This window comes from Equus asinus, chromosome 21 (assembly GCF_041296235.1).
Source record: "Equus asinus isolate D_3611 breed Donkey chromosome 21, EquAss-T2T_v2, whole genome shotgun sequence".
Taxonomy (NCBI): domain Eukaryota; kingdom Metazoa; phylum Chordata; class Mammalia; order Perissodactyla; family Equidae; genus Equus; species Equus asinus.
Genome location: NC_091810.1, coordinates 48,561,682 through 48,582,514, shown reverse-complemented (window position 1 = coordinate 48,582,514; position 20,833 = coordinate 48,561,682). Strand labels below are relative to the sequence as shown.

Here is a 20,833-nt window from a genome sequence, read left to right as displayed (position 1 = left end):
GCACAGGGCCCACAACTCTCCCTCTTAATTCAGGCTGCTATCACCTCTCATGAGCTAACTGCTGTGGCCTTTTTACTGGACCCATTTTCTCTCTGACCCTCCTAAACAGCCAGGAGTTTTTAAAAGATGTGCATTAGATATCACTCCCTAGTATGAGGGTGACTCCATGGCTGCCTCTGGCCTTCAAAAACTATGTACAAAGCAGGTGAACAGCAGCTCTGCAGCATCAGACTCTTGCCCTCTCTCCTACCTCAGGAGTTCATTTCTTGCCTCTCTCCCCCTTGCCTCCTATGTTCCAGACCCACGGGCCTCCCTTGGGTTCCTCATACATCCCAAAGCGGTTTTTGCTTCAAGGCTTCTGCACCTATTTCCTTTGTTTGGAATACTCTTCCTCCTTCAGCGCTCAGTTCAAGTTACCTTAGCGAGGCCTTCCTTACCCATCTAATCCAGAGCACCTCCAGCTCCCATTCCAACTCACTTTTCATCACAGCTTCCTCATTGTTTCTTTCTGGGTGTTTGTTTCAGTTTATAGTTAGCAGGCACATTTACTTGTCCATTGTCAGTCTTTCCCACCAGATGGCGCTCCAAGGCGCCAGGACCATGGCTACCTATCTCATTCATTGATGGTTCTCCGTGGCTGGCTCAGAGGCGGTACTCGATAAAGGTAGGTTGAAATGGATGACTTTATTTACAGAGGTGAGGGTCAACCTTGAGACAATATGGACTAGTCTGCTGGTCTAGCCCTCACGCACCAGGCAGAGCTTAGCAGGAGAGAGAAGCCACAGCTGTGTGCCGGGTCCAGCCCCAACCAGCTTCACTTCCAGCAGATGATGATGTTCGGGTCGTTTTCCAGCCGTTCATCCAGCTCATGGTAGCTCATGCCTGGGTGGGGTGGCGGAGGTGAGGTCAGTAACCTTGGTTTGGCCACCCTGCCCTGACCTACCTCAGCTGTCCTGTCTGCCTCTACCTGTCTTGCAGCAGATCTCATCGTAGCTGTGGCAGCCTGTGTAAAGCCGGGCAGGGTGGCTCCGCTCCTCCCGAGACACCCGCACAGGATACTTCTGTAGTCGCCGGATGAGGTTCTTCATAAGCCCAAACTGGATCAGCTTCCTGAGGTGGCAGTCAAGGGAGAGAGGGGTGATGCCCTGGCCAGGTCTCCTTCCAGCCAGGCCAACCCTTTCCTGCAGTCTCCCTTGCAATTTTGTCTCAGTGACCAGACTGGCCTCCAAACCTGTCACCTCCAGGAAGCCTGTCTGGACTAGCAGTGCCACATGATTCTGCTCACTGAGAATCTTGGGCTTCCTCTCTGACCCAGGGCTCTGGGGAGACATAGAGAGTGTACCTGCCCTCAGGCAAACCCGTCATGCCCCAGGGGATCCCCCTCTGACCGTTCATCAACACGCTGCAGCTGCTGGGGGTGGCGGCCAATGAGGTCTCTCACAGTAGTGCCGGGGCTCAGGCTGCAGTACAGCTGGAACACATCTCGGAGACTGGCCCTCTTGTGCCCTGTAGGCACCAGGGGTCAGCTTTCCAGGTGGCCCTGCCCTCCCTGAGATGGCCTCCCCCAGACCCCACCACTACCTTGCTTGGTCACGTATGACAGACACGCCTCCTGCAGGGACTTGTCATCTACCAAGTCTTGGACCTTGGGTGTCGGGCAGTACACATTGGAGTACTGGAGGGTAGCAGGAGGCACAGTGGTTAGAGTGAGGGGCTTGGAAGTCTGATACAACCCCAGTCTGGCCCAGCCACATGATCCACTCTCCACTTAACCAGACCCCAGACTCACCCACCTGGAGGATGGAGACCAGTGTCACAACGCCATAGTACCTGAGGGACACAGTTGTTCTCAGCTTCTGATAGCCATTGCTTTCCCAGCCCCCACACTCAGGGCCCCTGGGCTCTTCCCTGGCTGGCAACCCTATTCTGGACGTGACTGTTGCCCCACTCACAGCAGGTTCTGGATGGCAATGCGCACCAGGTTGAGCTCCACATCTGCCTCAGCCGAGATCTTCTGGACATGGCGGAATCCATCAATGTAGGGCAGGATCTGGGCAGGGCAGGGCAGGGTCAGTAGGGGTGGGATGATGCCAGGGCTGTAGCCAGCCCCAAGTGATGATACCCAGGCGGGCTGGCATACCTGTTGTGTGGTGAGGTCCCACTGTGAGTTGAAGAAATCCTCCTTGTCCTTGGTAAAGACAGGCACATCATACTCCTGGGCCACAGGAGGGTCGGGCCGCTGCTCAATCACTTTCAAGTGGATGGTGTTGGACTCATCTGCAGGGAGCCCCACCCATATCCTCAGTGCCATCTCTTCCAAGAGGCCCTCAATTACCATCCAGCGCTCCCAGCACCCTTCAGGCAGGCAGGTGGTAGGGTCAATCTTCCCCTTTTATTCAGAAAGAGACTGAGGTCCAGAGAAGGGAAGAAATATGGCTAAGGAGCAGAGTTGGAGAGCTCTGCTCGCCTCCCCATCCCAGCCCCATCATGCACTGGATCCTGGACATCATCAGCCCAGCTCATGGCTATTTCCTGGCCAGAAATCTGTTCATGAGTCTTGTCCTTGGCTGGGCTCATCTTCCCCTGCCACTTTCCCATCCCTCCTCTACCCCTCTGCTGTCCTTGCAGAGGCTGGGCCATACCGATGGGCAGAGTGCACCGGCCTGAGGCGTTTAGCTCCTCCAGCAAGATGGTCATGATGGGCACCAACTTCTGCTTGCTCTCCTCCGTGGACACAAAGCTGCTCTCTAGCTGGATAGAGGATGGAAAGCATGGTGGGCACACCTCAGTACCCCTGGCTGGCATTTTGCTCTGGTAGGTTCGCAGGTCTGGAGGACTTTGGGACATGAGAACACTTCCCCCAAGCCCATCGTGTTGCCGACCTCCAGTGTGGTCAGGTAGCCAGCCAGCTTTTTGACGATGGGCTCAAGGGCACACGTCTTGGCCTGGGCATCACACACGAAGCCTAAGTTGAAGAGCAGGGCGTTGCGGCTGTACTTCTTGTGCTCGATGCACACAGGGCAGCCGATCAGTTTTTTCTCCATAGCTGTGCTGGATGGGGGAAAAGAGGTGGGAACAGAGTCAGGTTCTTCTTGTCCCCAAGCCTGTCCACTCCTCCTGGGGCCCCCCCACCGCCCAGCTAGAGTCTCACACAGTGATGAGCTTGTTCTGCAGCTCTGGTTTGGTAATGATGTACACCTGGACTGTGTCAAACAGCTCCCGGGAGATGAAGTCCTCAGGGACCTGGGGAGGGGAGTGGCAAGAGGTCCCTTAGTGGTCCTTGAGACTACGCAGAATACACAGGGTGACCCCCAAGGCCTAAGCCCTCTTCTCCGGCGTTTCTCCTCTGTCCCATCTACCCAGGCTACTGCTACTTTGTGTTTCCAAACACATGCTCTTTTCACCTGCCTCCTGGCTTTTGCATATGCTGTTCCCTCTACCTGGCACACACTCTCACCTAAATTCCTATGCGTCCAGGGATACTAGTGGACCACCCATCCCCACCTCTCCCCTACAGCCTCATTTCCCACAGTCACTGCCATGTGATGGTTGTTTGCCCCGGCACACCGGGAGCCGGGGACCTGGTTCTGACTATCTTCTTGGTTCACGATTCTCCGTGAATGAAAGAGTGGCGTGCCCGCGTGCAGCAAGGGGATCCACCGCCTCCAGGCAGCCGACTGACCTCCCGAGAGCGACCCTCTCCCAGCCTTCCCAGTCCCGCGAGCCCAGATGGCACCTGATAGGTGATCTTGGGTCCCAGCGTGGGATGGAACTCGCTGAAGAATATGCATTCGATGCGACAGCCGCTGCCCATGGCGCTAGCGGGGCCCAGGTCTGTAGCTCCAGGCGCTCCGACCCCTGGGAACACCTGTCCGAAACAGCCCAGAAGTCTGGGCCGCCGGGTCACTCACGCATGCGCACTCTCACACTCGTGAAGCCGTATGCTCAACAGCGCCTGCGCAGCGCGACTCGGCGGTGTGGCGGTGGGGGGGGGGCCTCGTCCCAGGATGTCCGGGTGGGGAGGCGTCGCACCCGGAAGGGAAGCGGCTCCGCGACGCAGCAGTGGCGCGCGCAACAAAGCCCTGAGTATCCCGTTTTCTCGGGAGGAAACCACTGCGTCGGGTTGGCGCTGCGGGTGAGACACGCGAATCCCTATCGTATAGGGGCAGCATGCCAGCGGCATGTGGGGAGGCTGTGCGCGAAGGGATTCACGGTGTCATACGGCCACAGTTGGGAACTACAATTCCCATAGTACTTCACGCTCTTCCTGCTGGCTCTCCCGCCCGGCGACGGCGTGGTGCACGCTGGGATTTGTAGTCTATTACATGGTCTTGTGCATCCTACCTGGAAGGTGGGCCAGTGATCAGTGTCAGTTCAGATGCGGGGACACGCTGACAGGACGCCGGTCTTCGAGCATTCCTGGTGCCTGTCTTGGTACTGTTCCTTCCTACCTTAACTTCTTGGAAGAGGGTGGCATTCCTGTCCTGCAACCCTTGTTCCAGTGAGAGGAGGGGACAGTGGGCACCTGAGACCCTTGCCCACTCTGTTATGCTTTCAGGCTACAGCCACCGGCTTGGTTGACCATGGCCCTTTCTGTGGAGACCGAGTCGCACATCTACCGAGCTCTGCGCACTGCCTCTGGGGCTGCTGCCCACCTTGTGGCCCTGGGCTTCACCATCTTCGTGGCTGTGCTTGCCAGGCCTGGCTCCAGTAAGTAGAATTCATAGCTGACATCTGGGAAGGAAAGTGCCACTTTTCTTGGGAAGCAGGGGCAATAGGAAGCTTTGGGCCTGAGTCTTGGAAACAGGCCTGGCTGGCTGAGGGACATGCTATGCTGGAGAGATAAGGTGGAGTAGATGGTTGTGGGGGCTCTGCCAGCTTGGCCAGGTCTCTACGGAGTACCTGGCTTCTCCTTCCTTGTCTTGGTCTGCACTTGGTTGCCTCTTGCAAAGTGTTAGGGGAAGGGACAAGGACTACTGGAGGAGTGGCAAAGCATGGCCTCTGATCTAGGGAGGGACCAGGAAGAGGACAGGTTTGGGATCAGCTTGTTGCAGCAAGAGGGGGCTCACATTTTGCCAGCATTTCCTTGGACAATGGGCTGCCCATTTTCTTCAGCCTTTAGGGACTGGTGTGGCTGGGTTCTCCTTGCCTCAGCCTCACAAGGCCTCCTCTTCTCATTCTAGGTCTGTTCTCCTGGCACCCTGTGCTTATGTCTCTGGCCGTAAGTAGTGGGCCTGGCCAGCTCTTAGGGGTGGAGGGAGCATAAGTATGGGTGGTGGCCCTGGCAGCCTCTGAATCCTTATGGACACTTGATATCTATTTGGAGAGACGGGATGGATTGGAGGAGTTGCATGCTCCAACTCCTGCCCATGGCATATATTCCAGACTTGAACCAGAGTATTCAAGATCCAGGGCAAATGGGTGGGGTTTGTCTAAGCACAAAATGAGGCTTCACCCACATATAGGCAGGAAGCTTAGAAAATGCATTTGGGTGTACCTGTGTCCCTTTTACCTTAATTTATAGTGATGTATCTAATTTTCCCTGAAAGTGTGCACCCACGTGATCAGCTCTTGCCAGGAAATTGTGTTCAGTCCCATGTCAGGGAAACAAAGCTTGTGAATAATCATTTATAACTTCTCAAACTTTGTGTTTGCTGGGTAATGTAGCAGAGATGACATTTCAGAATAGCACCTAGGAAGAAGTGTGGAGAGGTGCCTCTCGCTGGTTACTCAGGGTCCTAGATGGAGTTCTCTAATCTTGCCCCACCAAATAGATACCCTTGTCAGTGGAGAGAAAATGAAGGGGAATCTTCTCAGATTGTCTGGCAGCTTAGGTTATCTTAAGCCCTTTTCTGGGCAATGCCCTTATTTAGTTTCCTGTCCCTGTCTCCCCAGTTCTCTTTCCTGATGACCGAGGCACTGCTGGTGTTCTCTCCTGAGAGTTCGCTGCTGCGCTCCCTCTCTCGGAAGGGCCGAGCACGCTGCCACTGGGTACTGCAGTTGGTGGCCCTGCTGTGTGCACTGCTGGGCCTGGGCCTTGTTATCCTCCACAAGGAACAGCTTGGCAAAGCCCACCTGGCCACATGGCATGGGCGAGCAGGGCTGCTAGCTGTGCTGTGGGCTGGGCTGCAGTGCTTAGGCGGGGTGGGGCTGCTCTACCCCAAACTGCTGCCCAGATGGCCCCTGGCAAAGCTCAAGCTGTACCATGCCACTTCTGGGCTCGTGGGCTACCTTCTGGGTAGTGCCAGCCTCTTGTTGGGCATGTGCTCACTCTGGTTCACTGCCACAGTCACCGGTGGGGTCTGGTACCTGGCCGTGCTATGCCCTGTCATTACCAGCTTGGTCATCATGAACCAGGTGAGCAACGCCTACCTGTACCGCAAAAGGATCCAGCCATGAGCTCTTCCCAGCCTTGGGGAAGCCTGGATTTGCCCCTCAGTGTAGGAGCTGGGGCAGGGACCTTCTGGACTCTCTCAGCTGACTAGGTCACAAGTAGCCCTCAGGCACTGGGGCAGTCAGGGATGGGGCCCTGTGTGTGACATCTTTGCTTGCTCCTCACACTGGAGTGCCTCCCCTTTCCTTCTCTATCATCCCAGAGAAGCCTATGGATCATGTGACTGGATGCAGTTGGGGTTGCAAGACTGCCTCCCCAGCAACTGAACTCATACTTGTACTGGTATGTCCAGAAATTACGGACAAGAAAAAAATAAAAAAGTGACTGAAAATACTGGATAGCAAGAATACCCCAGAGTTGAGAATAGTTCTTGCTAATGCGATCAGCATGAAGAAACAGGCAGCTGGGCAAGATGGGGACCCCTCTCCTTGGCTGCTCACTGAGAGGCTGAAGTTCTCCCAACACACAAGCCCTCAGGATTTGGCTGCTGTGCGTCCTCGGCAGGCCCTAGGGGCTGTGAATGGTACAGCTGTGTGTCCTTTCAGTCTCCCAGGTGCTCACTGTGCTGGAGTCTCACCACCTTAGTCTGTGGTGGTTATATCTGGAGAATGACAGGATGGGAACCAGGGATGGGTTGTCTCCATAGGTGTCAAGCACTGAGCACTGTCTTGAAGGTGAGCCATGGATAAGAACAACTCCTTATGAGACAGAGGCCTTCAAATGTTACATCTTCCGGGCACGGCCTCCCTGACTGGGGGACTGGAGGGAGAAAACAAGTGAGGATCTGAGGTGATAGCTCTGGGAAGGCTGCTTGACAGTGGGCATGTGGTCGGGGGGTGGGAGGGTGGGCAGGGAAGACTGGGGGCAATGGGCTTCTTATCCAGCTGGAGTTGCCATGGGGACTGAGTCTTTGAACCTAGAGTAAAGTCCCTAACTTTGTAGTTGAACATGATGAGGGGGCTGCACAAGGTGGTCTGACAAAGCCCAGGAGCCGTACCTCAAAGAACTGCTTTATTGATACTGCGAGGCTGGGCTTGGCTGCCCACTCAAGTGGTCCTGTAGAAAATACCTGGAAGCTGTGGCTATTCTGGCTCAGAAGCAGCCATGGCCACAGCAGAGGGACTCAGGAATCTTGATATGAGCATAGTCTTTCTGGGGGTGGAGGGGGATGCGCAGCCCTGCACTGGCTGGACCCCCAGAATGTTTTTGGCAAATCCCTTGCCTTGGCTCAGGGCTCTCGGCAACCAATTTCAGGCATAAGGGCTGGCCCAGGAGCTGTGGCACCAGTGTCCCTGCAGCCACTTGCTTGGGGCTGCCTGCTGAGATACAGTCTTACCTCAGGTGGCCTGGGCTGGCAGATGCCTCAGAGGCCCCATGCCTGGCATAGTGGTTGTCTGGACTTGGAACCAGGTAGCAAGAGTCCTGGGTAGTGTTGGCGAGAAATAGCAGAAGGCTGTGGAAACCCCTAGCATGCCTTCTTCCCTCTCCTCAGAGCAGTCAGTGCCCTGGAGTAGCTGAGAGGATGTCAAGGGGGGCTTGGGAGAGGAGGTGCTACACTCAAGGTGGTTTGGAGTTACAGCTTTGGAGGAGCAGCCTCGAAGGTGATCAGGCTGGATTCTGGGGCAGCCCCCTTCCCTGGGAGTGTGAGGGCCTTGTCTGAGGGCAGGGGGCTGTCCACCTTGGCCCCAGCCTCCTCTTCATCGTCGTCCATGCTTGGCCAGATGGACTGGTCCTCTACTCTCTTCAGCCGCTCATTGAGGGCCTTCAGGGCCAGTTGCCTAGGGCCAGAGGAAAGATGACAGGTCACTCTAGGCTTGGACTTGGCTCATGCCCTGCATTGTTGCCCCATGAAGCTGATTCCCCTTACCCTCATACTTCTATGTGTTCCCTTTCTCCACGCAGGGCCCAGGGCTCCCCGGGGATTGGATTAGGGCCTACTCGGCCATCAGAATAAGGACCAAAGGCTATAGAACCTTCCCTCCATAGCTGGAGCACCTTCAGGCTGAGAAGGCTGGCTGGGTGTCTGCTAGACTGCCCACTAGGCCAGCCCCAGGAATGGTTCTGAGGCTTAAAGGTGAGCAGAGCTGGTATCCAAGTGCAGACAGGTGGAAGGGCAAGTGAGTTTCTGCCTGGGCACTGAAATCACATCCAAGGAGAGGGTTATTACTTCCCCTCTTCTTATTAGGGATGCCTTGAGCCTCCTGGCAAGGCTGTGTAGGGAAGGCTGGAACTCAGGCACCTGCCTTGGCTCTCAGTGTGGGAAGCAGGGCGACCTTGGGTCAGCCCACCCCTCCTAACTGACTCTAATATTCTCCTTCCTAGAAGAATCTCCAAGGCCACCAGGCCATGTGTTACAGCAGGGACACACTGAACGCTTGCAGGAAGAGAGGAAGGAGAAACAGGCCATGTGGTTGGGGTGCAGGCTAGAAACTACTGGTTGGCAATATCCTTGGAGGCAGATCCTTGGACACCCTACTCTGGGGGGAGGTGGGAAAGTGCACTAGAAGCAGGTATATACATGCACTTGGGACCCTGGCCCACCAACAGGTGGAATGCCCATGCTGCCAGTAACACTTTCAATAATGGCCACTGTGGACCCCTTATGTCTCAACCTCTCCGTGCCACCAGTCTGGGGGGTAGCCCATATAGCCTTCCAAGTTCAGCAGAGAACTAAAGTCTCCACCACGCCAGGGAACATGACAGGAGAGGCAACAAGGACACAGGCACAGAAAACCCTGTTACACTTCCACCCTATCCTCCAGCCTGGCACATGGCAAGTTGGCATAGACGGGACAGTCCTTCCCTGCTGCTATCCAGGCTCCCATCCTGGAGATTCCCTTGTTAATCCTATCTAAAGCCTGCCAAGGCAGAGAGGCAGTGGCATGCTAATCACTTCCTCACAAGGATCAAAAATAGGAAACCCTGCCTCCCACTACTAGCAGCCCTTTGGGTTTGGAAGTGGCATGCAGCCAGATGTCAAACTGTTTGGGGGAGTAACCCCCACCCCCAAGTAAGCTAACAACCACAAGACTATGCCAAGAACCCACCTCCTGATACCCCCTCACCCCCACACCATCCTCCCTCCACCTATCCATTTTCTTGGCCCTGGGCAGAAATGTTTTTGAATGTTCAGCCAATTCTAACAATGCAAAACTTCTCACTGGAGGAAGGCCACCACTGTGGCCTGGCTCCACCTGAATAGCTCTGAAAGCAGCTCAGTTCCTACCAGTCCCAGACGTCCTGGCCCCATCTCCTCCACCAGCTAAGGTTAAGACAGACCTCCGTCTTTAGGACTCTTTAACCATAGAGATACAAACTGTAGGGCCCAGAATTATGGCCTGAAGCATGCTGTGTGTACTTTTAGACACCTGCCACCTTGGACCATAGTAATCTGTGGCCCTTTCCCAGCTGGAAACTCCTTTAAGAAAAGCATGTGTCCTACACTCAACTCCACAGCTCTAATGGACAGTAAGCACAGGCATAACTCAGCTGAATTCATAAAGCTGCCCGTCAAGAACCCATTTCACAGATTAACACAAGCAAGAGCCTTTGGCAAATGAAGGAAGTAGGAACAGAGCTTGCTCCCGATTTCACCAGTCAAGTAACTACCTCAAAAAACCTCAAGAATAATGTTGGAAACGGAGCTGTAAAGGCTACGTTGGTGAGTCCACAGACCTGGGGGGCATGAGGAAAGTAAGAGCTGGATTAAAAAAGATCTATCCTGCCCTGGCCAAGGTGTGTCCAGTGAATAATTCAGCCAGGACTCCTGATGGTGCAGATGGCTTGGTTTACAGATAATGATAAGGTCGTCTCCATTCGCTGGTGTGGTCAGCAGTCTCCCTTGGGTCATGTGGCATGTCCCCTGGGTTTGGTGACACATTCCTGCCGGAGGGGCGGGGTTAAGTCTAGTAAGACCCCAAGCTTCCCTCTCAATAAGTGGCAGAGAAGCACAGCACCTGAATTAAGGCCCAGGAAGAGGACATGGTTCAGCATCTGGAAATTGCGGTGGCCTAAGACTGCTTCTTAAGCATCCCAGATCGCCTTTTCTGTCTCTCCCTCTCAGGGGAAAAAGAACCAGCAAGCTGTTTCTGGCTTCCACAAGCCCAGTATCCAGGATTCTGAGATTCTGAGACATGGCCAAGGTTATGTGTACCCGGTTTTTCCATTAGCCCTCATACAGCACCAAAAGAAACTAGGCATTTCTTGAAACTTGTTAAGTGGCCTGATTGGTGAGAAAAGCACGTTTCACCCCCTAATGTTGGAAAACACCTACTGGAGCCCAGCTACCTAAATAAAAAATGCTGAGTTCCTCAAGGCCACAAACTGGATTTTACCTCTGTCTGAATCTGCCCCAATGCCTGACCCTAGGCTGCCCGCCTCCATACAACAAGCACCTCAACAAATGGGATGTGACTCCATCAAGAAATACTCTCCTAGCTCAACAAGGTTTCAGAAGATTCCACAGTACCTTCTCCGCTCTGCGTCTTGAGGGTCTGTGCCTGGGAGGCTGATGGTGATGGAGGATGGGGCACCCACATCATAGCGCTTCACTGTCTTCTGGCATATCTTTACCTTCACCAGGAGGCCATGTACCAAGTTCGCCAACAGCCCCACCACAGGCTGCAGGATCTCAGGGAAGAAGGTGGCGAAAGCAAAGTGGTCGGCCATGTCCCCTCGGCCTCGGCTATGGCGCTGGTAGAAGCGAAGATACACCCAGCTGGAGAGCAGCCCAAAGCCATAGGAGGCTAGAGCTGGGCTCTGGAGGAGCGTGGCCAGCCGCAGCAGTAGCAGCAGCCCCAACAGCAGCATGGGCACCACGCTGACGCGCACCTGGGGCACTCGCAGGACCACACAGTCCCCCATGGTTTGCTTGAGTGCCACCAGGACACCACCTAGGAAGCCCAGGGCGCCATGGATGCGGATAGTGAAAAGGTAGACCAAGTTGAAAGAAGCCATGTAGGTGAGGAGGTAGGCGAATGCCCCCAGCAGCCCCACGGACACGTTCACCACTGAGAAAAAGATGAGCAGCTCCAAGGCCCCCCAGAGGGGCTCCAGCAAACGTCCAGCCACCACCACTGTGGCCAGGCTGATGGCCACATCCCACACATGCTGTTCCATTAGCCCATGGGTAGCCAGGGTCCAGATCCAGAAGTTGGGAGGAAAGAGGTAGCCTGGGGTGACCGCCAGGCAGCCCGTGTCCACGGCGAAGGACAGCAGGTAGAGGAATAGTACCGCCGCGCACAGGGCCTTCACCACCACGCTGGCGCTGGCCACGATGGCCCCCAAGTGCTGGCGGGCGCCCGGTAGGGCGCGCTGCATCTTCCTGGCGGGCGTCAGCCTGAGGGAAAGGTCTAGCGGGCTAGGGGCCTCCCCGGGGCCTCGTCCCCGTCCAGCCCCGACGGGAGGCCCGGGTCTGGCCTAGTCACTGGCCTATGGCCTCGGTGAAGGCTCCACTTCCGGTCGGATCGGCTCTGGTCCCAAAGGGCCAAACCGGGCCTGGTCGCGGGGCCGGGGCTTAGGCCCCTCGCCGGGGACCTGAAGGAAAGGCCCTGGGAGGCTTCGGCACGCCTGCCCGCTCTGTCGGCCCCACGCCAGGCCGAACAAGCTGGGGTTGATCTCAGGGTTAGGCCTACTCCATCCACTCTGGGGCCCTACGGTCCGCGCGGGACTGGAGCCTAACTCTGGGCTCGAGTCAGGTCTGGTCGGCTCCGGCTGCCCCGGTCTTGGCCACGACCGTACCTCCTCCCTTCTCTGGCGCCGACAAACAGCTGTGCTGCGCCTGCGCGCCCTAGGCGGCGGCGGGATGCCTTCCGAGTGGTGTTCTTCCGGCTCTGCAGCATGCTGGGACACGGAGTCTTCCGCGGAAGCCGGAGGACAAGAGGCAATCAGCGTTCTGGATAGAACTATAAGTCCCAGAAAGCTGTGCGCACGGGCCGTTCCCGTTGGTGATGAGAAGAGGCTCTGCTTGGGAGTTGTAGTTCTCTGAAACGGTCCCGCTAGGAGGTGGGAGGACGGTGAACAAGCATCGCTGACTTCGGGAAAGCGGCGGGTACCGGTGGCAGCAGAACTGCAGGCCGAATACTTGCTGAATTCCGCGGTAACTGTGGCTCTGTTTGTGTTTGTATATCCGAGTGGGTGTGTCCTTGTGAGCAAGTGTGTGGGTAAGAATGTTGAATGGTCTTGGTGTGCGTGAACTCCCGGAACTTCCGCGATCTGGTGTCTGCTGACCCCGGTTGTGTGGGCGGGGTGTGGGCCTGACCCAGGTTGGAATTCTTGTTCTGCCATTGGGCGGCTGTGTGAAATTGGCCAAGTTCCTGAACTTCGTTGAAACTCAATGTCATGGAAATGACAAGACCTACCGTGAGGGTCCAAGGGGACTGGGTGTAAAATGCCAGTCCACCTGGGTGCTCAGGCTGCCGTTGTTACAAGTGAGGTGGAGTCGCGACTCGAACTCAGGTCTCCTGTCCCTAAAGGAGCAAGGCTGGGCTGTTCTCAGTGACTCTCCTTCCCTTGCTGGCCCCAAAGAAGAGAGATCTCCCCCAACACTTGGGCCAGGCTGGCCCTGGACCCCTACTTCACTGCAACAGTGGCTCCCAGCAGGTTGTGTCCTGTGCAAACTGATTTTTTTTGTTTTTTGTATATTGGGTTGCTTTTTAAAAATATGTATATGATTAAAATAATTCTGTGACAAAATACATTTATAAATGCAGAATCCCTTCCTTTCAGCCACTAATCTCAGTACAACTGCCGATGTGTGCATAGCCTTCCAGGTTACAAAGGGTGTTGACACCCTTTATCTTTGTCTGGGGTCTGGATTCCACTGGATGCCACCCAGGGTAGGGTTGCCAGATTTAGCAAATTAAAATATGGGGTGCTCAGTCAAATTTGAATTTCAGATAAACAACAAATAATTTTTTAGTGTAAGCAAAATTTTTTTAGTTATATGTCATGCAATATTGGAAACATAATAAAAAATACTTGTTATTTATCTGAAACTCAAATTTGACACTGGATGTTCTGTATTTTATCTGGCAACTCTACCCTACAACCTCTGTCACTGTTGTCAGGCATGGGAGCTGTCTCAGGTTGCTAGTAAGGCATTGCTCTATGGCCAACCCCTGCAGAGGAGTGAGGAAAGAAAGATGTCCTCGCTAAGGCCTGGAATGCCCTCCTTCATTTATTTAGCATCTAAGGGCCCCCAGCCACAGGCCATCTCCTCTCTGAAACCTTGGCTGATTTCTTGCCCTTCTCATCTGGGGAGAAAGGATTTCTCCTCTGTAAGTCTCAGTTTGCTCATCTGTAGTAAAAGGATTTTTCCAAAGTTTCAGTTTACTCATCTGTAGTGTGGGGATAAACTAGTACCCAACTCTAAGGTTGTGGTGAGGACTTGGCCGCTGGGTGAGTGCCAAGTGTGTACTGTAAGAGAGCGAGTGTCAGCAGCACTGGGAAATCTCTGCACTGGTGACTATGAGTCTTTCCCCTTGAAAAGAACTTGAAGGTCACTTGAACTAGGGTTGACTATTAAGAGTTGGAATTAAAATGAACATGGGCATAAGGCAGGCCAGAAGGAGGCCTGAGGGGATTCTTGTAAACTGAGCTCAGCTTTGGGTTCCAGTGTGAGCAGCAGCGGCCACAGAGAACATGGGGCTTCCAGCTTCCCCTGGGCTGGGAAGGAGCAGTGGTTGTGCTTGTGGGTGGGCCAGACCCTGGCCTGCTCTGGACAACAGCAGTGGGCCCTCAAGCACCAGGTCCTAGACTTGGGCCAGGTACTCACTCTTCACCCCAGCTGGAGGACCTGCCTGCTAGGCCTGGTTGGTCTGACCTTGTGGCTGCATACCTGCCTAAACCTGCCTCTCATCTCTGTCTTCTTTCCTCCACCCTCCTGGCCTTGAGCCTCTGGGAGACCTCTTTCTTTAAGGATAGTTTCTCCTAGAGGCTTTTGAAACAATTATAAGAGACAAAGGATGTCAAAGATCTGGCACTTAGGAGGCCTGGGAAGTGTCAGGCCCTACACCCACCAGGAACCTAGATCGCTATGGCCTTCATTCCCAGCAGAGTGGTAGGTGGGACTCTGAGATCATGGCCACCTGTCTTCAGGCTACCCAATCCTCACCCCTGGGTAGACAGAGTGGATGGGAACCATTTGAAGTGAAAATATGAATATTATTTAATAACTGATCTTCTGTAATAAACCATTTGAAAATATTTTACAAGGAATCACACACACGATATTTTACAAAGTTTCTTGAGTTTTTTCTCACTGTTGTTTTTCTGACTTGTCTGTACAAAATAGAACAACCAAAAAAAAGGGCAGAGAAAAGGAAATGGCCCCCCAGTCCCCCACAGATCCCCCGAGCCCGAGGTGAGGGGGCAGCCAGGTCGGGTGGGTGATGAGAAGGATAAGACCCAGCTGGGGGTTGGACAACTACCTGATGGGGATTTTGCCTGTTTTTTAAACTTAAAATATATATTTTTCTGTATATGTTTGATTCTTTATTTTTATATTCTCCATTGAGCACCTGACTACACTACAGTTATACACACGCCCCCGCAAGACATGGCTGGCATCTAGGCTGGGTGTACAACATGGGCGGCCACCCTGGCACCAGCAGCGGGCATGGACCATATACACACACTGAGAAAGCGACAAGCAACATGACATTAATTAACGGAGTCATTAATTAATGCATCACCCTCCCCCCTCCTCCCAGTCCATCTGAGCCCCACGGCCACATCCCCCTGCCCTCAGTCCTCTACTTGCCCCCAGGCTGGGATGCCTTTGAGGGAAATGACCACAATGAATGGTGTGAAGAGATATGCCTGGGCCCAGCCTGTGTGTGTGCACAGAGTGTGTATATGTGTGTATGTGTGCAAGTGTGTGTTCAGCGGGGAGGAGCAGTTTGGCCTCCTGGGGACAGGGAGTGTCTAAGTGGGAAGGAGATGGGGAGTGGCATAGGCCTGTGTGTGTAAGGGCCAGATTGAGGATGGGATGGTCCAGCCAGGAGTGATTAAGTCACCCCCGCTAAGGCAAAGGGCAATGTGTGGTGAGGGTTCCTCTGCCGAGGGGTGCAGGCAGTAGCATTTGATCCCACTGGGGGCCTGACACTAGTGAGAAATGGTTACAATGAGCACCTGGCGGGGTGAAGGGCATTTAGGGGACACTGGTGGCTAGGGTGAGACAGGGGTTTTTATCCCCTGCCCCAGCATTTGGCACTGTTTGACATTCAGCTTTAGAGACAGAGGACCAGCTGGGCTGCAGGTCAGATCAGAGGTGGGTGGTGAGCAGGAGATGGAGTGTGCATGTGCCAACCCTCCCACCAACCCCTCGCCCTGTGTAAGGCTTTGTGAGCCCCCACCCCTACCCCACCCCACCCCACCCCATGGTGTGTGCATGTGTTTGTGTATGTGTCCTCCGGGATATGTCTAATGTGAGTCCAGTTTCTGCCCTCAGGACTCCAATTATGTATATGGTTGTGTCTGAGCAGGTGTCACTGTCACTGCCCTGACACCTGTAGGGCTTGGGGTGGGGGACGTGGCTGTAGGCCTGAGAGGGACAGGAGCCCACTGGGGGCTGCCCCAGGACCTCTCTCCTGCCAGGATTGAAGCTGGGATGCACAGGCCTCAAACTGCCCATCTCAACTTCCTCCATTATTCCCAGGAAACCCAGATTTGGTCCTGAGTGGGGCAGAAGGGCCTGGTCAGAGGAGTCCAGCTGGGGCAGGGGCTAGGTCTCCCACACAAAGGGAGCCTCCGGGCAGGGCAGGTAGTGGAGGCCTGGTTTGACACCAGTACTGTGGCTTCCCTGTCCCAGCCCTCGGCGGTGGGTAAGTCCAGTGGGAATGAGGGGTCTGAGGACACTTTGACAGTTCAGCAGCGAGACGTGGCTTGGGGGCCAAAGACCTGTGGCGCCCTCCTTTGGGACCCTCCACTCCAAGGCGCAGACTCACGGGGCCTGGCACACCCAGGTCTTTGAGTGAGGGAGGGGGCCAGGCTCTAAGGCGGGGAGTGTGGGGCGGGAGAGCGGGGAAGAGGCAGGGAGGCCTGGGGAGCGCTCAGAGGCGGCGAGAGGCGTAGACTTGAGGCTGTGGCCGGGGAGGCAGGCCCAGGAGGAGCAGCAGCTGCAGGGAGACCAGGACGCCCAGCGACGGCGGGAAGGAGGCTCCACGGCCACAGTCTGAGGTATCTTCCTGCAGGAAGACAGAAGGAGCTGGTCGGCCTGGTAGGCCTGGGGCATGGGTGGGCGCAGGGCCTCACCAGCTCTGGGGAGGGGAGCGGGATGTCAAATCCGTCACCCCCCTCCTCACCGTTGCGTTGTAGTCGAAGCAGATGTGCGGACCTCTCCGGTATCGCGGTCTCTGTACCAGTTCACACTGCTCCGGGCCGTCCGCTGGGCATGGGTGGGGAGTCAAGGAGGCAGCAGCGGCACGGAGGGGGCGCACGGGGCGGGAGGGGGCGCGGGTGGCGGGGAGCGGCCGGGGCAGGATACAGTGTGTCTCCTTCTGCAGCAGCCGGCCTGCCTCACACTGGCTGCACAGTGGCTTCTCCGCCACCACGAAGAGAAGGTTGGTGTTGGTCAGTCTCTGCGCGTGGAATAGCCTGGAGGCGGTGTGGAGAGGCGGGGCGTTGAGATTCGCCCCTCCCCTCCGTCCCTTCCCCGCCCCCTGCAGCCTCGGCCCCGCCCCCGGCCGCGTCCTCCTGGCAGGCCCCGCCCCAAGGGCTCCGCCCTCAGCCCCACCCTGCCCCTCTGGTCCATACCCCACCCCCACCCCGGCCACCTGGAGCAGTTTCCGCAGTCGATAATGGCGTTGTAGGAGGCGTTCACTGAACCGAAGTAGTACTGGGTCTGTTTCATGACGCAGCTGCTCTCGCGCGCCTCGGGGTTGCTCTCGGCCTCCGCGGGGTCTGCGAGGGCCCAGAGTGCCTCAGCCCCACCCATACCTCCTGGCAGGGTCCTAGGCCTCAGCCTGGCCCAGCCCAAAGCCCCACACTACCCTTGAAGTCGGTCTCTGCTTAGATTGGGGAAGGGGGTTTGAGGAGGGGCCTCCAAAGCCCTGCCTACCTGCCTGGAACCAGCTGTGGGAGATGAGGCCATAGAGAAGCTGCTGGAACAAGGACCTGTAGGGTATGGGTCACTGAGTGAGAGTGGTCAGCAGAAGCCAGTGCCCTGCGCCGCTTCTCTTGAGCCCTCCTGGCCAAGGAGCACCCTCCCTTCCCCCTCTCCCCTCTAGGACTCACCAGGCAGCAGCTGAGGTCCACCAGGCCAGGTTAAGGAAGTCTGCAACCGTGGGCTGCACGGGAGAGAGGGGCATGGGCTACCACTGCTGCCCGTGGACCCGCGTCACCCCCAGCTCTCTTGTTAGAGGTGGGGGAGGGTGTCATCTGTGGGCAGGTCTCCCAGCACCTCCCATCTCCAGGGCAGGCATGGCTGGGGCTCACCACAAAGACCCCCCGGGGTGCAGCACCCAGATTGCCCTGGGGCTGGGGGGCACAGGCTGCTTGATAGTCATAGGACTCCTTGCGGGTGTAGAAGGAATTATTGTAGAGTGCCATCATCAGGTTGGCATCCACCTCACTGAAGAACCTGCCCACCTGGGGATGCCGGGAGGGAGCAGTAGTCACAGGGCTGGCAGTGCCACACCCCAAGAAAGCTCAAATCCAGACCTCCTCCTTCCACCCTCTTCCCAACCCTCACCTGGTCCCACTGATGGTTCTGGTTTGACAGCACCAGGAATCCCCCGTCATCAATGAGGATACAGAGCAGGTCCTGAGAGGTGGGGAAGGAGGAAGAAGATAGGGAGGGGCTTGGGCCCAGACCGTCCTCCCCAGACCCTGGCAGTCCAGTGGTTGAGTGGAGGGAGCACCATTCCCCCTGGTTCTGGTAAAGTTGTGAAGTCAGGGTGGGATGTTGAGACCCAGAGGCCAAGAGATGAGCTAGGAGTTGCAGTTGAGAATAAGAAATCTGGGAGGGGGGTGAGCTAGGGTTCAGGACAAACGTACCTCATTGTTAACCTCACAGTCCATCTCACAGTGGCTGCTGGGGCCGCACTGCTGGGCAGAGAGTAAGGATTGTAAGGTGCCTACCAGTTTTCTCCCTCCCATCACCCTTCATACATCTGGGTCCCCAAGCTTTGTGCAACAGCCCCTGCCTCCCCATAGGTACCAGAGCCAATCTGAGTGGGAGGATTGGTAGGGCGACACCAGAATGGGTACTGCTGGGCTTACTGCCCCTACCCCAAGTACCTTCTGAGGCTGGTCCTGATGGGTACGGTTGCTGGCTAGCACCTTGAACTTCTCAGCCCAGGCCTCTAGGTCCAGCTTAACGCCTACCACTATGGAGCAGAGCAGGGGGCCATCAACGCCTGCCTGCCTGGGCAGCACCCTGCCCATTATCGTTTTCCCCGCCTCTGCCATGGGTGTTCACCTGCTGGCCTCAGTGTGCGTCCACCCAGGCTGAGCTCCACAGCCGTGCTGACGAGGATGCCCACTGTGTCATTCTCCAGCTCCAGTGGCCTTAACAGAGCTGGGGGTGGGGTGGGGCAGGGTGGTCAGGAGTGGGGGCTGGTGGCCACACTGACCACTCTATGCTGGGCCCTGCAGACCCAGGAGCCCAAGCCAAGGCTGACCTCAGCCTAAGCACCCAGCACCCAGCATAGCATTTGGCACAGTCTAGCTCTCTCTTCTCATCTGCCTCAGTCTCAGCCAGCCTTGTGTTTGAGAGGGGCCTCAGAGAGCAGAGCCTAGTCCTGGCTGAGTAGACAGGGAAGCCTCAGTTTCCCACCTGCTACTGGGCACCTGGGAGGACACTCACCATCCTGGTGTGGGGGCTTGAAGACATAGCCGTGGTTATCCAGGCTGCGGCGGTAGAAGCTGGCATTGAAGGGCTCAGGGTTCTCTGTCCAGTCCTCAGCTGCCCTGGTCACCCAAGACAGGCAGAGGTTTGTGGAAGGGGTGGTTTGTGGAAGACAGTGGTCTCAGCAAGTGCAAAGAGGCCTCTGGGCAGCAGGACAGAAACAGGGTCCTGGGCAGGGGCAGGGTGTCAGGTAGGGGGTAGGTCACTTACTTGTTGGGGAATATGCGAGTGATGCCACCGTCGGTGGCGGCAAACACGGCCAGAAGGCTATACCTGGGGGCAACAGGAAGGTGCAGTCACAGGCCTGCCTTTGGCAGGGCAGGGCCAGGGCCTCTGGACCCATCCCAGCCTCCTGCCCCCCACAGGCTGGGTGGTGCCTACGTGTTGAGATCCTGGTCCCGCCACACACGCTCCACCAGCTGCTGTGTGATTCCTGTGTCCAAGATCAGGTTGTGCAGAAGGAAGTTGTTGCCTGGAACGGGACAGCAGGGGTGGAGGGGGCATCTTCATGCGGCTCCCTGCCCACTCTTCCCCTACCCCCAAGGCTCCAATAGTAGCCTTCCCCATGACCTGGCCCAAGCCCTGCCCGAGGCTTGGGCTTGCATATTTCCACACCTGCCTGGTCTCTGGGTTCCTCTGGGCTGCCCCCATGCTGCCTGGGCACTGCCCAGACCCGGCTGCCCCACCAGGCACTCACACTGCTTGGAGTCTGGAGTCACTTTCTCCATGAGCTCAATGAAGTTTTTCAGGAACTCGGTGTTGTTGTCTGAGGCATTCAGGTCCTTGCAATACTCTCTGGGGGTGAGGAGGGGCAAGAAGAGTGGGCTTGGGGAGCTGGATAGGGCAGTGGGGTGGAGGCTTCCCAACAGGCCTGCCTGGCCATTTGCTGAGAAGCCCAGACCTCAGGGAGGGACAGGTGTATCCCTACAGGCTACAGCCACTATGTGCCTGGCAGGCTCCCAGGTCTGAGTAGGGGCAGAGCTGACACGGGAATGAAGGTCTGCTCCCTCTACCCTGGTTCTCCCTCCAGAGCCTCCCACTTCTCCTGTGCAGCTGGACCCAGAGGGTGCACCTGGGAGGCTCCAGGAATTGCCTCACGGCCGGCCAGCTCATCCATGTGCATGCTGTAGCGTTCCCGTGGGCACAAGGTGGGCGTAGCACCAGCACCAGCTTAGTCAGCCTGTGTCTAACACCTCATCCTGCTGCGTCCTGGCTGTGCACCTTTGGGAAACTCACTCAAGCTTCCTGAGCCTCAGTTTTTTTCATCATACCACAGACTATGTCAGGAAGTCACTGAGAACACATGGGTCTTTACAGTGGCTATTCCCTCTGCCTAGAATGCTCTTCCCCCAGAGGTGGACAGGCCAAATCCCTCACCTCCTCAAACCCTTGCTGGGCTCAGGCTCTGGGTCCAGAGAAGATGGGGGCTGCGGGGTATAGGGAGGCCTGCTTGGGGCTCTGCTCTCCAGAAATCTTCACTGAGCAGTCCTTCTACCCTGGTAGATGGAGCTATTGCTCCTGCCCAATCCCTCATGCACACCCCTGCCACCAGAGACCTCCCCGTTGGCCCGTATGGCAGCAACTTTGTG

The 20,833-nt window shown here is 56.2% G+C and overlaps 4 protein-coding genes and 1 long non-coding RNA gene across 10 annotated transcripts in view; 2 read left to right on the top strand and 3 right to left on the bottom strand.

The window, feature by feature from the left end:
• Positions 1–665: 665 nt before the first annotated feature.
• Positions 666–3,867, bottom strand: NPRL2 (NPR2 like, GATOR1 complex subunit). The gene is made up of 11 exons (XM_014840524.2): positions 3,737–3,867; positions 3,152–3,243; positions 2,883–3,051; positions 2,643–2,751; positions 2,141–2,277; positions 1,953–2,050; positions 1,794–1,830; positions 1,582–1,675; positions 1,389–1,506; positions 968–1,110; positions 666–882 (listed from the first exon to the last, which is right to left on the bottom strand). Exons 1-11 carry the CDS (start codon positions 3,812–3,814, stop codon positions 815–817), a joined length of 1,143 nt encoding a protein of 380 aa, XP_014696010.1. The 5' UTR covers positions 3,815–3,867; the 3' UTR covers positions 666–814.
• Positions 3,868–3,966: 99 nt separating this feature from the next.
• Positions 3,967–6,743, top strand: CYB561D2 (cytochrome b561 family member D2). Of its 2 annotated transcripts, none has more exons than XM_014840526.3 (4): positions 3,967–4,135; positions 4,559–4,710; positions 5,184–5,221; positions 5,896–6,743. In XM_014840526.3, the coding sequence occupies exons 1-4, from the start codon at positions 4,008–4,010 to the stop codon at positions 6,397–6,399; spliced, it is 822 nt and encodes a 273-aa protein (XP_014696012.2). In that variant the 5' UTR covers positions 3,967–4,007; the 3' UTR covers positions 6,400–6,743. The 2 variants fall into 2 exon arrangements, with proteins under 2 accessions (XP_014696012.2, XP_014696011.1); XM_014840525.3 differs by having other exon boundaries at positions 4,012–4,434.
• A 649-nt stretch (positions 6,744–7,392) lies between these two features.
• Positions 7,393–12,616, bottom strand: TMEM115 (transmembrane protein 115). Its single transcript, XM_014840527.2, has 2 exons — positions 10,863–12,616; positions 7,393–8,172 (listed from the first exon to the last, which is right to left on the bottom strand). Exons 1-2 carry the CDS (start codon positions 11,711–11,713, stop codon positions 7,968–7,970), a joined length of 1,056 nt encoding a protein of 351 aa, XP_014696013.1. The 5' UTR covers positions 11,714–12,616; the 3' UTR covers positions 7,393–7,967.
• LOC123279577 (uncharacterized) overlaps positions 12,379–20,833 on the top strand; it is a 27,564-nt gene continuing 19,109 nt past the window's right edge. The window contains exon 1 of the long non-coding RNA XR_011496243.1: positions 12,379–12,491. This is a non-coding gene — a long non-coding RNA (uncharacterized lncRNA). The remainder of the gene's footprint in view (positions 12,492–20,833) is intronic.
• Positions 14,537–20,833, bottom strand: part of CACNA2D2 (calcium voltage-gated channel auxiliary subunit alpha2delta 2) — a 141,411-nt gene continuing 135,114 nt past the window's right edge. For 2 of the 5 annotated variants that reach the window (XM_070492270.1, XM_070492269.1), the window contains 15 exons: positions 19,942–20,039; positions 19,626–19,716; positions 19,455–19,517; positions 19,203–19,306; positions 18,816–18,914; positions 18,635–18,723; positions 18,392–18,442; positions 18,087–18,158; positions 17,831–17,983; positions 17,630–17,682; positions 17,454–17,509; positions 17,170–17,296; positions 16,882–16,990; positions 16,699–16,788; positions 14,537–16,581 (listed from right to left, as the gene is read on the bottom strand). In XM_070492270.1, coding sequence (XP_070348371.1) covers positions 16,447–16,581; positions 16,699–16,788; positions 16,882–16,990; positions 17,170–17,296; positions 17,454–17,509; positions 17,630–17,682; positions 17,831–17,983; positions 18,087–18,158; positions 18,392–18,442; positions 18,635–18,723; positions 18,816–18,914; positions 19,203–19,306; positions 19,455–19,517; positions 19,626–19,716; positions 19,942–20,039 — 1,390 coding nt within the window. In that variant the 3' untranslated portion in view covers positions 14,537–16,446. Of the gene's footprint in view, positions 16,582–16,698; positions 16,789–16,880; positions 16,991–17,169; positions 17,297–17,453; positions 17,510–17,629; positions 17,683–17,830; positions 17,984–18,086; positions 18,159–18,391; positions 18,443–18,634; positions 18,724–18,815; positions 18,915–19,202; positions 19,307–19,454; positions 19,518–19,625; positions 19,717–19,941; positions 20,040–20,833 lie in introns of all 5 variants that reach the window. The other 3 variants (XM_044755039.2, XM_044755040.2, XM_070492268.1) reach the window with 3 other exon arrangements.

Bases quoted from the DNA above. Each gene is read 5' to 3' on its own strand.
- NPRL2 (XM_014840524.2), bottom strand. From the start codon at position 3,814: ATGGGCAGCGGCTGTCGCATCGAATGCATATTCTTCAGCGAGTTCCAT. The intron at 2,278-2,642 runs GTATGGCCCAGC...GGCTCCCTGCAG, and splicing joins CCGGTGCACTCTGCCCATCG to ATGAGTCCAACACCATCCAC. The intron at 1,507-1,581 runs GTAGTGGTGGGG...TGGTGCCTACAG, and splicing joins GTCATACGTGACCAAGCAAG to GGCACAAGAGGGCCAGTCTC.
- CYB561D2 (XM_014840526.3), top strand. From the start codon at position 4,008: ATGTCCGGGTGGGGAGGCGTCGCACCCGGAAGGGAAGCGGCTCCGCGA. The intron at 4,136-4,558 runs GTGAGACACGCG...TTATGCTTTCAG, and splicing joins GCGTCGGGTTGGCGCTGCGG to GCTACAGCCACCGGCTTGGT. The intron at 4,711-5,183 runs GTAAGTAGAATT...TTCTCATTCTAG, and splicing joins GCTTGCCAGGCCTGGCTCCA to GTCTGTTCTCCTGGCACCCT.
- TMEM115 (XM_014840527.2), bottom strand. From the start codon at position 11,713: ATGCAGCGCGCCCTACCGGGCGCCCGCCAGCACTTGGGGGCCATCGTG. The intron at 8,173-10,862 runs GTACTGTGGAAT...CTCTGGCCCTAG, and splicing joins CAAGACGCAGAGCGGAGAAG to GCAACTGGCCCTGAAGGCCC.